Source organism: Corticium candelabrum, chromosome 19, assembly GCF_963422355.1.
Source record: "Corticium candelabrum chromosome 19, ooCorCand1.1, whole genome shotgun sequence".
NCBI classification, from domain to species: Eukaryota; Metazoa; Porifera; class Homoscleromorpha; order Homosclerophorida; family Plakinidae; genus Corticium; species Corticium candelabrum.
This window is the reverse complement of record NC_085103.1, coordinates 3,278,687-3,295,957: the sequence shown is the minus strand read 5'-3', so window position 1 is coordinate 3,295,957 and position 17,271 is coordinate 3,278,687. Positions and strand designations below refer to the sequence as shown.

General features: G+C 39.2%; 2 protein-coding genes across 2 annotated transcripts; one reads left to right on the top strand and one right to left on the bottom strand.

The window, feature by feature from the left end:
- Positions 1-5,159: 5,159 nt before the first annotated feature.
- On the top strand, positions 5,160-8,111 carry LOC134194844 (zinc finger MYM-type protein 1-like). Its single transcript, XM_062663818.1, has one exon. It carries the CDS (start codon positions 6,414-6,416, stop codon positions 7,998-8,000), a length of 1,587 nt encoding a protein of 528 aa, XP_062519802.1. The 5' UTR covers positions 5,160-6,413; the 3' UTR covers positions 8,001-8,111.
- Positions 8,112-12,674: 4,563 nt separating this feature from the next.
- LOC134194973 (macrophage receptor MARCO-like) lies at positions 12,675-16,897 on the bottom strand. Its single transcript, XM_062663965.1, has 13 exons — positions 16,744-16,897; positions 16,652-16,687; positions 14,663-14,716; positions 14,551-14,595; positions 14,365-14,445; positions 14,257-14,310; positions 13,974-14,027; positions 13,811-13,864; positions 13,690-13,752; positions 13,568-13,624; positions 13,469-13,510; positions 13,340-13,415; positions 12,675-13,266 (listed from the first exon to the last, which is right to left on the bottom strand). The coding sequence occupies exons 1-13, from the start codon at positions 16,861-16,863 to the stop codon at positions 12,896-12,898; spliced, it is 1,107 nt and encodes a 368-aa protein (XP_062519949.1). The 5' UTR covers positions 16,864-16,897; the 3' UTR covers positions 12,675-12,895.
- Positions 16,898-17,271: the final 374 nt, after the last annotated feature.

The following is a 17,271-nucleotide window of genomic DNA, read 5'->3' as shown; positions in this document are numbered from 1 at the left end:
ATTGGAACGGTGTGTGGTATGGTTGTGGTTATGGCGTGGGAGACAATGGAGTCTCCGATCTAATCTCGGTCATTTCCAGTTACGGTCACTCGTCTTTGCCAAACAGCTGCGACATGACCCAGCTCCTACGGTATGGCGTGCCATTTGTGTCAAAATTAGACAATGAGATGAGGCGATGAGACAATGAGATGAGGCGATGAGATCATGAGATGAGACAATGAGATCATGCGATGAGACAATGAGATGAGGCGATGAGACAATGAGATGAGGCGATGAGATCATGAGATGAGACAATGAGATCATGCGGTGAGACAATAAGATGAGGCGATGAGACAATGAGATGAGGCGATGAGATCATGAGATGAGACAATGAGATCATGCGATGAGACAATGAGATCATGCGATGAGACAATGAGATGAGGCGATGAGACAATGAGATGAGGCGATGAGACTGTAATATGAGATTGTAATTTGAGATTGCAATATGAGACTGCATGCATCGATATGAGGTACCTCATGCAGCTACTGTATGGGAGACTGGAGATTCCGAATTATATTTTATCTGCTGCAGAGAATCTAGTTTTTGAAGGTTGTTTACTCGTGTTCTTATCAAGGCTGAATTTTTGAGCTCCACAAAACCAATTGAAGTGCCTACGCTCCCGCGTACGTTTTTAAATCTAGACAACGCATGCAGTGTCGAAAGTCTTTGGTAGAGTTACAACATGTCGTTTAGATCTTGTATGCGCTAAACACTCGCTGCAACTCACTCTATTTCTACAATTGATTGGGTTGTCGATACCTAAACACGTCTAAAATTTTTAGGTATAGGGACTTCGTATGATTGCCTCTCGGGAAATCCCCTTACACGTGTAGAACACTTAGTAGACTGACTTTACCACAGTCCTCCTTCCACATTAATTAAAACATCTCTGACACAAAATCACGGATTTGCGTATATAGTCAGCGTGCACGCATGCACTTACGTCGTCTTTTTCTTATGTGCGTATAGATGGTGGTTTTTCATAATGCCCTCTATCACCTCTAGTAATTTTGGGTTTGCAGTTAATTAATCATTATCAAGTCTTTGAAAAGTGTCATTTTTTCTTTATTAGAGAGTCTTTTTTCGACACTTGTTGTCTGCAACTAACAGATGAAGAAAGAAAGAAGACAAGAGAAACTTAATTACAGAGTGACTCCTGGCTTTCTCCATGTAAATCATTAATTACAGAATAAGTCTCTTTCTAGCCACATGCAGTATACAACAGGGTGGGGTTTGTCTCTTATATTTTCACTATACGCTTGCATTAATAAATATTAAATTAAAATTAGCTGCTTGCAATTTTAATATTCTATAGGTTAGAAAAATTTGACTGATGGGTACAATTTAAAGTTATTTGTAGACTCAAACAGCACACTCAATCTTTGATCAGTTTTCTTTTTCAATGCAATGAAATATGAGCGTGGATGAATGTGGCCAGACTATACATACTGTGCAATAATTTTCGTCTTCCATGCAATTGGTAATTGACTAATAAAAGTGAACTATCCGCGTGGTGTCATTATGCCGCATATCAGATGTTTTTATATAAACTGAACTCTCAATTTACATTTACTATGGAGAAACAAAATTGCAACAAAATGCCACATTGTAGGCAAATTAGCTATATTTCTAATGAATTAACTCTATAATACAACTATAAGCAGCGACAACGGTCAGTGGATGGTCCGGCCATTTAATTTCTACATTTCAATTCTATGTTTCATTTTTTAATTTTCAATTTTATATTTTATTTTTGTAAAATGGTTTTTCATCTTGATAGTTGATTCTTGTGATCTCTAGATTTATTTTGTTTTACTTTCCTTCACGTGCCAAATCAAGTTGGCTGCTCTTGGCTCTGACACACAACGTTTTGCCAGTGAATATCGCGGTCCCTAGCTGTGTAGGTACGTGTATTGTACACAACACGCTACCTTTACCGTAGACGAACCGGCTAGAGGGGAAATGCAACGAATTTAGATGTATTTAGATAGGCTCCGCTCTAGCGGATCGCCGAGTTGGCAACTGTGGTGACGAAGTGTACAGACTCTTTTGTTGTCCAGGAATATTCAAGACACAATTAAAACATAGAAATCGTCAACCTAATACAATTATGTAGTAGACTGCGCGCTTTCACGGGCACACTTACATAAATGTGGTACGGTACCGGTACATACCGTATAGAAGGATGGGCGTGGTAGTCAAAACAGGTCACATTTCGTCATTTGCATGACGTTGCACGACTCACCAAGTAAACCGACATGCACGACCATCGTTTTCTACAACGCCTTCTGAACTCAATTTGAAGTCAACTCAACTGAACTCTATTTGCTCAACTCAACTCAATTAACTAACTCAAATACTAGTAGCTAACGTAGAACAGTGTGCGGCTACAACTGAAAGAACATGGTCATAGCTAGTCAGCTACAACTAGTCACTAAGTAGACTACTATGTCAATGCTACGTATAGCTACGAGAGTCAATAGTGCTGGACAATGTTTGTAGATCGATTTCTACCGTGTCACTCGGCGATCCCTGGGCTGTCATTATCGGGGCGTACGTTCACATCTGCAGTCAAGCTGCGTGCACAAGGAGGCACCAGCACCTTGGATAGAAACACGATTAGTAGTTCCGTGTCCGACGAGTGAGCGGAGTTGTCCGCGGCCAGAAGCTGCCAGCGTGGTTTGGCACGTGACGAAAAGTAAAAACAAACACCTGCTTGTGTGTTGGAAATGTGATCTCCTGGGACACGCGTTCGAATGGAAGCCCCGCTGGAACCCCCGTTGTGTCTAGTGTCTTCAGTCATTTCATTTCTAGAAACAGCATAAGCGAACTGCGCGTTCAAGTTTCTAGTTTTGAGCACATAAGTGCCTAGAAATCAAACTTTAAAAATAAATCTAAAGATCACAAGAATCAAACGTCATCAGATAAAAACCATTCTATAAATAATAAAAGGAGAATAAAAAAATTAAAAATTAAAAGTTAAAATTTAAGATATGCCAAATTTTAAATAAGAATGCAAATAAAAATTAAATATTGAAAAATTAAAAAATTAAAATTAAAAACATTAGAAAATTAAATAAAAATAAATAAAAATTAAAAAATTAAAACATAAAAATTGAAATGTAGAAAATTAAATGACCAGACCATCCACTGACTGACAACTCCATGTTACACATGACTTATATATTCATGCATTTGCAGCATAGACAAATTCACGGGCTCTAACGTAAATATCTACTCCCTGACAGTTAGAATCAGCCATTGGGTCTATCAGCATGACCAGATCCTGCAATTGCAAAGGAGAGAGGGCGTCTTCTATCTGTGGTACTTGAACAACATCAGAATCATCCAGACCATTCAATGGAATGGGTCCATGGCCATCAATGCCATAACCGTCAATTGCACCCTCAAAGAGAAATAATAATCGCATAATTAGTAATCACTAGGAAGGACAATAGCATCACTAACAATGTCCAGGTCTTCCATATTTCGAAGTTCTGCCCCCTGCAGCATTCCTGTTATCCATAGCTGAATAGGTGTACTGTTTCTAGCAGTCCGAAGTCGATGATTTTTGTAGCCGTCACAAAATTGTTTAATAGCGTGGTTTATTCTGAGCAGGTACACGTACTGTAAGCAAAATAAATCTTTGCCATTTGTTACATCAAGGAGAAAGCACTCTTCTAAGTTCCGGAACAGAAAGTAGAAAAGAAAGGTACATCCTTGGAAAAGGTCTCTCCAGAAACGCTCAATCCGTTGGTTATGCACGCTCCGCCCTGTTATCATACTGCCTCGTCCTGGTCCTCTGTGTTCTAACATAAACCTTGATATTTCTACATTTTCCATTCCTTTGTCTGACCTTACCCTTGATGGCAACCCAAACTGTCGAACACCTTCTAGAAATGACTCCAACACTGTTGTCGCACGGTTGTTAGTAGAGCATTTACAAAACACGGGTATTCGACTATATCCGTCTACTCCACCATGGATGACAAAATGGCATCTGCAAAAACCCAACATCAAGATATACACATAAATACAGAATAGTACACTAAGTGTAGAATTGAAACTCACATGCATCTCTGATTATACTTAATTAAATTGATGCACATAGGCAAGATTCATAATTCATCTATTTTATTATATGGTATTATATTTTATGGTATTATATTTTCTGGTATTATATTTTATGGTATTATATTTTATGGTATTATATTTATATTATATTCATAACCATATTGTATCAGTTTTCTACCGTTTTACTAGTGATTCGGAAAACCAAAAATATGCATACACAGAGAGTGAAGGACAAACCAAAAGACAGCATAAAAACAAACAGACAATCACAACAACACGTAGAGAGACAAGAGACAGACAGAGAGACAAACAGACAGACAGACAGACAGACAGGCAGACAGACAGACAGACAGACAGACAGAAGAACGAACAGACAGACAGACAGACGGACAGACGGACAAAGACAGGCAAACAGGTGTTGTTCTGTTCAGTAGAAAAGACTTTCGAAAATGACTTTGGGTGCTTTCACACTGACCTTAGGCTAACCTATTTAAGCAAGCTGAGTAAACACTGCCCTAGGGAACATGTAGTAGGTTAACACTGCGCAGTGTTCGCACAGCACAGAAATGACCCACTAACTAATCTAGATACTAATTACGTATATCTTGTCATTGTTGTCCTGTCAATGTCTGCAAGGTTTGGAGGGTTTCGTCCTCTCACTAGGGACATGATCTTTACAAGCAACATCTGGTTGTACATTCTGCACAGCAACACTAGGAGAGTAGTAAAAAGAACCTCTCGTTGCCGACGCGCTTTTCTTCGCCTCCTCCTTTTCCACTGAAGACGCGCCTGTGCATCTTTTATTCTGGATCCTTCGTGCAAACGGGATCCGAAAAATTTCTTGCAAACGGGATCCGAGCCGCGTGCTGATACCGACCGCTTCAACCTCTTCATCGATAACAATACAACGTCCAGAGGCGTAACTAGGCATGAGGCAACCGAGGCAGTTGCCTCGGTAAAAAAAAGGGTGTGGCGTTGCAAAAATTTTGCTGCATGTAGGTTAGGAGCAGAAGATATGACATTCTGCACTAACAAAATCTGCTATCGTGTTCTTTTCAAATTTGAAACCGCGTGCGTAAACTCTCTGATACTCAACTTTAGCGCACGTTCTTGGCACGTGAAGCACTTGCAAGACACGTGGCTCGAGAAACCTACAGCTGACTGCCAAGTAAGATGGAGCCACCATCTAAGAGAAAGAAAAAGAAGCAACTATCTCTTTTGCAATGTCTTGGGTAAGAAAGTTGTTCTGCAGAAGTATGGGGTCCCCTTTGGGGTACGTGACTTGTTCTTCTCATCAGGACATCTTCCGGTGATTTAAGCGATCTGCCTGAAACTGTACATTCTGCGTCCCCGTTTGAGACTGTAGTGAATTCTGCAGAAGGTATAGTACCAATGCTAAATGTGATCCTAGTAGACGCGAATTACTGAGCGATATCGAACAATGTGTTATCGTCATAGATGCTAAGAATATGTAATAAGGTTCATATAATATTATACATATTCTACTGAAACAGGTGGTAATACCGTAGCGCTTGTAAACACTTTCTTTGTAGATACTGCTCATGACAAAGAAGTGTCAGTGAATGATCCGATCTACTACGTAGGCAGAGTCGTTTCCGACGTTGACAAGATATGCCTGCTGCAAAATAAATGGTGTCCACCCACCGGTTGTAAATTTCAGAGCACGGGCGGCCGTCGTTACAATCCAGAGTGGGAGAGTCAATACAGATGGCTGAGATATTCTCCTAGTACTGACGCCTGCTTTTGTTGCTACTGTGTGCTGTTTGGTGATGAGTCACTGTCTGCTACTGCTTTCAAGACAACTGGCTTTTGTGACTGGAAGAACGCAGTTGGAGTAAAGCGTGGTGTACTGCTTTGTCATGAGAAAAGTGAAATTCACAAGAATGCTTGCATAAAAGCATTATCTTTCAAGAATGTGGTCGAAGGAAAGAAAAATGATATTTGTACCAGCAGATCTAAAGAATATGAAGAGAGAGTCAAACGTAATCGAGCAATTATTCTAGCTGTAATAGATGTCGTTATTGCTCTCGGTCAGCGAAATGTTCCCTTTCGGGGTCACAGTTGGGACAAAGTTCTGAGAAAAGAATCCAGTAACTTTGAATACTTCCTCCATTGGCAGTCTCAGTTCAATCCTACTCTGAAAAGTCATGTAGAGCACGGAAAGAAGAACGCCTGTTACAAGAGCCCGAAAATACAAAATGAGCTGATAGAGTTAGCCGGTGTTGAGGTGAGAGACAAAATACTGGAAGATGCTCATGCCGCTAAATGGTTTTCGTTGATGGCGGATGAGTGCACAGATACAGCTAACGTAGAGCAGATGTCAGTCTGTATCAGGTTTGTTGACGACTCTGTACCCGGTCAGGTTCAAGTGAGAGAAGAGTTCTTAGGATTCGTCAAATTGGATTGTGCAGATGCTCTGTCTATTTTCAATGCTATTGTCAATTTTATGAAAGAGTGCAATTTGGATATTCGTTATCTTCGTGGCCAGGGCTACGACGGTGCTGCAGTTATGTCAGGAAAAGTTTCCGGTGTCTCTGCTCGAATTCTTCGGTTACAACCAAAGGCTATATACCAGCATTGTCGGTCACATAGACTGAATTTGGTTATTGCATCTTCTTGTAGGCAAGTCCCTTTAATTCAGGACTTGTTTAACTCGTTAGGAACACTGACGTGGTTTCTAGGAGGCAGTCCAAAAAGAAAAGTTATCCTTTGTAGGCATTTGATAGCAGGAGACATGGCTGAATTGATTACAGCAGAAGACAAGGAAGAAGAAGAACCAGAAGAAGAACTAGAAGAAAACTTAGAACAGGAGGAAACTTCGAAACTAAGTGATACGCTTATTCGTAAATCGTCATCAAGGCAAGTCCCAGTACTGTGTGAGACAAGGTGGTCGGCTCGATTGGCAACACTGTCCAGTGTCTTGGCCAAATACAAAGCCATATACCTTGCACTGCAAGATATTGTTGCAGAGAGCTCTGGCACTGATTCGAGGGCGAAAGCTTCATCTTACCTCAGACTTTTACAGTCCTCTAGTTTTATTGTTTGCTTGGTCGTTAGTCAGTACATTCTGAGCTTTTGTGATCCTCTGACGAAGTCTTTGCAATCTCCAAACTGTGACGTTCTGAAGGCTTATCAAACAGCCAAGCTGCTTCGCACAACGATTTCTGCGCAACGACGTGAAGACAAGTTTAAAGAATTATGGGAAAGAGTTCAAACAGTTGCAGGCGAGGTGGATGCCCAAATTGATAAACCTAGAACCGCAATAAGAAGCACCTACAGAAGCAATGCTGGCATGCAGACTGCGGAACAGGACAGCGCTGTGGCATACTTCAGAAGAAACGTGTACTACCCTTTCATTGATCACGCTGTGACAGAGCTCAACAATCGCTTCCCTGATACATCTGAATCAATGCTCATTGGGTATAGACTTCTTCCTAGCAGTGTTAGCAGTATAACAAGATCTGAGGTGAATTCAATTAAGCTCTTCTATGGTCCAGACTTACCAAATGGAGCTACATTCGAGCCTGAAGTAGAAGTTTGGAAAACCAAATGTTTTCAACTTCCTGAGAAAGACAGGAGAGTAACATTAACGGATGCCGCAAAGATGGCAGACAGTCAATATTTCCCCAATATTCATGAGATTTTCAAACTTATTCTAACATCTCCTGTTGGTTCCGTGCCGTGCGAAAGATCGTTTTCGGCTCTCCGGAGATTGAAGGAGTGGTCGAGATCAACAATGACGCAAGAAAGACTGTGTGGCTTAGCTCTTTTATATATTCATAGAGACGTGGCTGTAAGCAGAGAGAATGTCTTACAAAGATTTGATTGTACAGGACACCGCCGATTGGGGCAATTGTCGTTATAGAGGCTCCATGTTCACTTTGATTAATTAATTAAAGTATATATGTAGTAGACTACTAGTAGTTTGAGGCTAAATATATTGCCTTATTGATATAAAACTTGCCTCGGTAAAATTTTAATGCTAGTTACGCCCCTGACGTCTCTGCGCTTACCCTAGCAGTTGTACGGCCGCGCTCTTTACGCGACGCGGAGGTCGCCATTTGCATAATGCCTTTCACTGTGCCAAATGCAACGAAACATGTCACAGATCGCTTTGCAACTATTTTTCGCAGACTCTAAAATATAAGAGAAGGCGACAGAACAAGTTTGGAGTCGCTGCGTTGTTTCCTCGATTTACTACAAAAAGGATCCCGTTTGCACGAAACTTCGTGCAAATGGGATTCCACATGTTCTCCACTGCAGATCGCTTTGCAACGATTTTTCGCAGACTCTAAAAAATAAGAGAAGGCGACAGAACAAGTTTGGAGTCGCTGCGTTGTTTCCTCGATTTACTACAAAAAGGATCCCGTTTGCACGAAACTTCGTGCAAATGAGATCCCACATGTTCTCCTCTGCAGATCGCTTTGCAACTATTTTTCGCAGACTCTAAAAAATAAGAGAAGGCGACAGAACAAGTTTGGAGTCGCTGAGTTGTTTTAGTTAGTAGTTTTCAAATGAGAGCATAGCCTGTTGTTTGTTCATGCACTAATTAAAAAATACCGCTGAAACACGATATAAATAATGATGTGTCTGCATGACAGCGGGGTGCATTACGGCGCCACCTTGGTCAATGCAAGAGTACAGAATCCACAGGAATACTGGATGTCCGTGCTATTGCGCTAGAAAAAAGGTAATGTACTTATTGCACTATCGCCGCGATTCAGGCAATTAGTGTACGTGTACACGCACGATCTAGAGAGCTACATCTAAAATTAAGTTATCTACAGTGACAACGTAATACCCACAGAAATGATCTATTACTTTGAAAGCTACTAAGAATTTTAGTTTTCTCTAGAAAGATATTGACGTATGCCACTTTCTGCTACGATGGTGCTTGTACCTGTGTTCGTAATACAATGCTACCAAGAATAGCATCACGGGATGTCCTCTTTATGTCTTTGATCTTTGTTTGCGTTGCATATTGCTACGATAGTGTTACACTAGCAGCTACTTCGATCCAGGTTCAAAGTGCAACACGTCTAGTAGACATGTCACAATGACATTCAGCTGTCAGTGCAAATTACATGGAGGCATCAAAACCCTGTGAAAAGAATTATAATTATGTAGCTCTAAAAATTCTTGTACAGTATTTTACAGCTTTAAAGCAAACCCAAGTTGTCAATGATGCCAAGCCAGACTATGTTAGAGACTAAGACTATGTAGCTTAGAGCGCGATTCAGTTTGTTTCTGTTTGCTTGTGTGTGCCGATTTAGACCACCATTGACAAAAGATCTCAGATGATGATGATGATGATGATGATGATGATGAATATATATATATATATATATATATATATATATATATATATATATATATATATATATATATATATATATATGTAAATATGTCTAACAACTCAGACTAATATGTCTGATCTTCCATTGTACTCTGCTACACAATTTGACTCTGTATATACACACATTACGAGAAACAGAACAAATAGAACACGACGGAAACTAGACTGCAGCTGTTTACGCACGCTACAAAACTTACTATGCTATACTACCTAGAGAGAGTAGTTTCACTATTTGACCTCGAGAAGTCAACTAGGAGTTACTGCATACATTAGATAGATGGCATGTTTTACGTTCAAGAGTGCCTTCGTTGTTGAACTAGAAATAATTTCTTTGTGGGACTACAAATTACAAGTGTCTTCCTCATACCCACGGAAAGCATTTACTAGAGAGGAGGATCACTTCATATCGTAGGCGTAGAAAGCCACTCACCAAAGCGCTGAGGATAGGTAGGAGCCTATAGCTAGGTTCTACAGCATACGTTACTGGTTTTTGCCACAACTAACACAATGAATTGTCTAGACTACGAAACTTTCTCGAAGAAACCGACAGCAAGCATACAACTCATCTGCTACATATCAATATTTCCTGTTATTGAATACGTACTTCTTTCTAGTAGTTAGTCATTTGTAACTTGAGACAATCAATAGGCTCACAGAAATCATTTCTAAAATGACTCTAGGACTGACACTATTCCAATTCTCTTGTCAAGGTTAACTTTTGGATTATGGAGGCAAAGGTGTTTTTGCGAGACTCCCCCTCCAGACACCAATATAATATATTAGATCAAGTTCATTAAAATATTACAAAAAAAATTGATAATACATACGTCTAAATCTATCTATTACATATAAAAAATTCAGTAAGTCTATGAATTCGTGTTTAGTGAATAAATATATAAAATCAGATAACGATGTACTTTGTTCTATCATTCGAGAATATTTTGAAATAAGTTAACAGATTTCTATATTTCTAATATTTTTACAAAAACTTGTAATAAATATATAATGTAACAGACAATAAAAATATTTAAATACTTAAATATGATCATATTATAGGTAACTAACGTTTCATAAATTTTATGTAATCGTGTAGAATAATATTTTAATTAGATAAAATTTTCAATTGTTATAATACAAATTTGTTTTCGACTACTATTGTTTCAATCTACAATTTTATAAATAAAATAATTGGTTATGTAACGTTTTTACGTCAATGGCATTATTTGTGGTACGTTTAGAGTTTTGTGATGTTTTCCATAACTGCTATAGATAGTTGTTATTGAAATCACTTGAGCCTTCAAATTTAATTTTTGCATATAAATAGTTTCTATAATATAACAAGACTTTCGTTCAGTACACACCAAATAATTCTTTGCTTTATCTTGATGTAGAACCGATCTCAAGTGGCTTCTCTTCACGTAGATACACAATCTGTCACTAATCTCTATTTCAATTTTGTAGCAATGGCGTTTGAGTTATTGAATAACGTACTTATGTTACAAATAATATATTATATTACGTTTTAATTTACTTATGCTAAAACGTTAAAAATAGTTGCAAAACGATCTGCAGAGGAGAACATGTAGGATCCCATTTGCACGAAGTTTCGTGCAAACGGGATCCTTTTTGTAGTAAATCGAGGAAACAACGCAGCGACTCCAAACTTGTTCTCTAGTCTTCTATTATTTTTTAGAGTCTGCAAAAAATAGTTGCAAAGCGATCTGTGACATGTTTCGTTGCATTTGGCACAGTGAAAGGCATTATGCAAATGGCGACCTCCGCGTCGCCGTAAAGAGCGCGGCCGTACAACTGCTAGAGTAAGCGTAGAGACGTTGCATTGTTATCGATGGAAAGATTGAAGCGGTCGGTATCAGCACGCTGTTCGGATCCCGTTTGCACGAAGGATCCAGAATAAAAGATGCACAGCCCCTCCAATACTGGACGCTATGTAAAGGGACTTCGTTAGTTAAAACCAAAATGGCGGCAGTACGCTTAATAAATTGTCCACCCATTAATCCAAGAGCTTCCGCCGCCCTGAATGGTACAGGGTTTTATGTAGGTGTCGATCTCTGTGGGTCGTCAGAATTGATAATGCATACGACGACGCACATGCAAATCATCGCCGTCGTTGTGAACTCGAGGACAATATATATGGGCTCGGGTTACAGTAAATTAGAGCGCTGTCGACTGTTAGATGAATGTGAGCGCTATTATACTCCGCGTATACAGTGTACACGTATAGACCCACTGTTACGTATGGTTGTGTACATGCCGGTGCATGCATGTATAGCCTAAAATGGACTCGTACAGTAAGCTGCAAGACGATAAAGTACTACATGAAGAAAATTCAAAAATTTATAGTAAAATTAGTAGGTTCAGTTGTTTAATTAATTAATTCAACTGCAACCTACGGTCTTTCTGTTACCTCTGCGCGAATTATCTGCTTATTCTATGTTATTTCCTTTTTCGCGTTTTGTTCAAGTAATCGTTTACCTACATGCACGTTAGCTAGTACCTATGCCAGATTGAATGTTGGTATATACGACACCAGCACACAAGTGCGCACACGCAGTGGTGACAGAATTCTTTTTTACAGTATAGATATAGACAGACAGTTTTTGAAAATATGGCCGTCTCTGTGTAACAAGAGGTTGATCCAGTCAATTCCGACCAAAGTTAGAAGAGAGAAGTGATGAACTCCTAGATGAGTTCTTTACAAGTGGAAATAGTACGATGCATGGTTTTCGAGCAATCTAAATATAATTTCTTGCAATGTATACAAGCAAATGACTTTTGCATATGTGTTTGCTTATAATTATTAATGAATTGCATGGATTCGCTGGTCAATCCAAACAATACGTTTCATTCTGCTGCAGAATTTAAGTCTCCTCCCAGTTTGAAAGACGACGGTACGTCCTTGAGCTGTGTTTCTGTGTTTACACAGCAACGCGTTGCAGTATTATATTGTGTGCTAGCTGATTGTGTTGCAGGCAGATAGTCATATGTATGCATGAATACGTAGGATAAATACACAAGTCAGTTGGTGAACGGTACCAGATCTATGGTAATGGAGTCAAGATGGCAGGATTCGGTTTATTTGCTTACTACTAGTCCATAGACATTTCTGAGTCAATATAGTTGGTGCATGTGCCATACGATCTAGTTTAGATGCATTCGTTTCGAGTTTTCTACAGTTTATAGTATACCGTAGGATAATGACTAACGTACAGATGTTGCCGCCGGTACTGCAATAATTTTAATATGTGTGAAGTTAATTCTACCATAAATGTGCAAACAGAGACATTGGACGTAAATGCAATCAGTAATTCAAAGAGATCTATACGCTCGCCCATTGTTTTAGACAGAGACAGCGACTGTACTGCTTTCACCGAATGTTTTAGGAGTTAACCAATGTAGAAAGCTCCGAAAAACGCCCTGCTATCCGAGTAAAATTCATAGTAGCACGTATGTCCCACTGTCACAGAGAGCCGGTCGTTAGCTGTCAGCATAACCGTTACTCCTGTGTATTGACTTTGGTCGTAACTAATAGGGTTTTTCCGGTAGTGATGAGCTCTGCCAATATTGTTGCTGTCGTTCAACTTGATGTGAAATGAACAGTAATTTTGACTGCTTGACTGTTGGTCATACCAAAATTGAGAATATACATAATACAATCCGTCACGTGGAACTGTAATGTATCCATTCTTGTAGACAGTTCCTCCTCGAAGAAAACCTGGAGATGATTTACTAGTTGACCAGTAGGTAACACGAGTACCTGCATTCATACAACATATTTATTGTAACTCATTGCATAGAATAACGTGCTCTCGTCACGATTTGAAACTCACCACTTGAAAGAGTACTGGCTCTACCACTCCCGTAGAGATGAGCAGCAGGTTTTTCTTCAATACAGCATGCATTAAACTAAAACAATATTTAACTACTTCATTTGTTTCAAAAACATTTCATTCATATACCGAACGCATGATTGTTTCAAATTTGTTTCTCAAGTCTTCAACCTATAAGAACAATTCGCAACGCGCACTACAGAGTTTTTATAGTTTGTGTTTACATACCTCATTTTGCAAAGTTTCAACGGGCTTAAAATAACGTTGAAGAGTAGCATCAGTCATCTGCAGACTCGTTTAGTTAGAATGACTATATTTAGTAAAATTAGTTAACTAAGACTAAAATTTACCTCTGGACCGGCAATACCCTGAGGTCCTTGTTCTCCTTTAAAGCCAGAAAATCCTCGTTCTCCCTATCAGAAAATACAAGTCTTTATCTTATCGGTCGTAATAATAGTTATGACTACCTACTTTGTGACCTCTTTGTCCAGGAGGACCTTGGACGCCCGGATGACCCGGAGGACCCTGTTACATTAACAGTCACACTGTAACCTTTTTGTTAGATTGTTATATTGTTGGTTCTTATTGTTAACAGAGACGGAAATAATGAATTTGTTATACAGCCTTGCTATACCGGTGTGCCGTCTGTTCCTTCCAACCCTCTTGCTCCAGTATCACCAGTTGCTCCCTAGCAACAGTGAAAACAGAACATTATGAGAAAGAAGAGAAAACATATTAATAACAATTAATTACTATGTCTCCTGAGAACTGAAAATAAGTGTAATAAATAAAGCCATAAATATTTAATGTAAATGTACTTTTGCAATCTTTATTTGTTTTAAGGTTAATTAATTAATTAGACTATGCATGCAACAAGAGTTTGACATAATGTCTATATCTGCTGTATGTATTTATACTTTTATGCCTTTTTCACCCTTTACTCCTTGTGAACCTTGAGGACCTTGTGGACCCTATGATAAAACTGTTTTTACCAATACTCGATTGTAATGTTTACAACAGTAAACCTGAATTCCAGTATTTCCAGGTGGACCTTGTGAACCAGTCACTCCCTGCTTACCAGGTGGACCAATCACACCGGCTGGACCCTGTAACAACATCATTAATTAATATTTAGTTGTTTTCATTGGGTGACAATTTTATCATTGGACAAGATAATAATGAGAGAGAATAAGTGGTTATATTACTGGTACCTGTTTGCCTTGACGACCTGATTTTCCGATTTCTCCGTTGTCTCCCTTTATACATACACAAATGGATTTAACTTTCGTATTGTTGTGTAAACGTACTGCATCACTTACAGACCTTTGTACCCTTAGATCCTGCAATTCCTGGGCTGCCCTTCATCCCGTTGTGACCCTTGACGAAATATATAAATATGTTGATTTACATTGACAACTCAGATAAAACTGAACTCTTTATTACTGAAAGTTGCAACATTTTAATAATAGTTTTATACCAATATAATTAATTTGGTTAATAGGTATAATTTGTTAGTTTGTTCAAGTACTCTATCTACTATTCAGTATTGCTTGAGTTAGTGTTATTGTGCATTTACATATATGATAAATTAAAAATAAATTAAATTATAACAATAAAAATTATAAATAATTTAGAACAATTTCAAAATTAAAACATATATTAGGAATTAATTAAAGTGTAGTTTTAACAATTTTTAATTTAAAATAATTAGCTCTAATAAACATTGGTAATTGAATCTACAATTTGAGTAAGGAGTCGTATGTTCTAGTACACTGTTAATACACAACTATTTTAACCTTTATATTTATTAATTAATGCATGATAATTGTAACGGTTACACAAGGATAGGCGAATGCGTGCCACACTACGTGGGCAGACGTTCGGACGACGATCTTGGTCGATGACACACTCACAAACCTTACGTGTTTACTCATCAAAAACTTCCAAAATCACACTAACTCGACTCTACACACCAGGCGTATATATAGCGATCTTACCCCAGTCATTCAGTTAGCCCCACCCAAATTCACTTATATGGTAACACAAAAGTCAAACTGAGGCTCTCACGACCCGCCAAACTCGTAGGGGAAGCATTGTGCTATATTCTTGCCGCTTCTTGTTAGACACGTGTTACAATAAGGCCGGGCAAACTTGATTTACAGTTTAACGTCCATGCCCGAATCATATTCTGGAAAACAAAATAAGTTTCATTATTCATTATATAGGACACATGACACCTCGCACGTGCCTGTCTCGTGTTGCGCACGTTACTTTTGACAATATGGCTTCCTTCGTAAGCGTGCACGTGTGCACTGCCAAAAATACCTGGTTCTCTGGACTGTTTTGTCACTGTCTCCTTCGGAAACCTTTGAAGATCTGCTGACATCAGTCCAGGCCGGGCGCTTCTCTATTGTGAAGATGTGTGACGAGTTGTCGGCGGCCTTTTTGACGTCTGTCTTCGTTGGCAGCGACAAGTCGTCCTCGTCGTCAGTCCAGAAGAACGTGACAGCTGCTGATGTTATCAGTGTATTTGGCCACTTCGTATTGTAACATTTAATTAATATTATTATTAAAATATTGAATAAATAATGAATAATGACCGCCCTCCCGCATGCCGTCGTGTAAAATGCTGGACGTTAAACTGTGAATCAAGTTTTCCCGGCCTAATATCGTATTGAACAAACCTTTCTACGTGTAACTTGTATTTACAAATATTACCGCAAATATAGGCGTGTCTGATCTAGCTTCTATTCTATTTTTATTCCATAACGCTTAATTGCGTTTTCTTCTAAAAAAGAGATGACTATCAGTAAACAAATTGCTTGAAGATACAGAATGTGGCAAGAGTCATTTATCATTGCTTCAGAACTGATGTGTCAGAATAGCAAGCGTGTAGCGTGATAGAAACGTGTGGGAGCGGAGTAGATCACGCGCAGCGTGGCCTAATGAGTTTAGTCAGAAAGTGGATCTGTGCGAGATCACTTGAGAAGAAATACATATCAAGTAGAAGATGTCGAACATATGACATCGAGCAGCTACTTCGGGAATATGTAGCGCGCTCTAGCTAACTGACAAGTTGTACTGTAATTTGTGCATACCTATTTAGGCTCGCGTCGCCGGTTCCTTCCCTTTCTGTTGCACGAACAAGACACTCTGTTTGACGCACGACGTGCATGTATACAGTTGCCAATGAGTGCTGTGTTGCACTCAAAGGTAGGAACATATTTTACAAAAACATTACTAAAGATTATATATTACTAAAATTCATGCCATCAGATCTGTCCATTACTTATCAATAATACTCACACTTACCCTCACTCCAGGTTTCCCAGAGTGGCCGGGAGGACCCTAGAATATAATCAATAGCACTAATGAAATCTTAGAATACGATGCAGTGATTATACCATTTCTCCTTTCTCAGGTTGCGGGCATGCCGTGCTACCGACGTTGGCTGTGCTCGAGGAAATGGAGAGCAACAAACAGGTGGCCATCATCATCGACACGTAAGCTGCAACTCTAAACATGGTTTTTTCCGAATCTGTCGTACTGTGATCGTCTGTCTTGATCTGGTACTGAATGGCAACTGACGGTTGTAAGACGGGTGACCTCCTAAATGTGTAACTGTGATTGACGTCACGCTATTGATTTTGTTCATATATGGTGAACATAGCCGCGCCCGCTTGATTTCTTTTAGATCTGTATACGTCATTAGTTTAGCAAATGTCTCCAAATATGGTATCTCAAAGTGCATGTTTGAAATTGGAAGGTGTGTGGTACGGTTAGGGTTATGGCGTGGGAGACGAAGCTGTTGGAGTCTCCGATCTAATCTCGGTCATTCCCGTGTAGTTACAGTCACTTGTTTCTTCCAAACAGCTGTAACTTGACCTAGCTGCTACCCTATCGTTACAGTCTTTCTATATTCGTAGCAACTA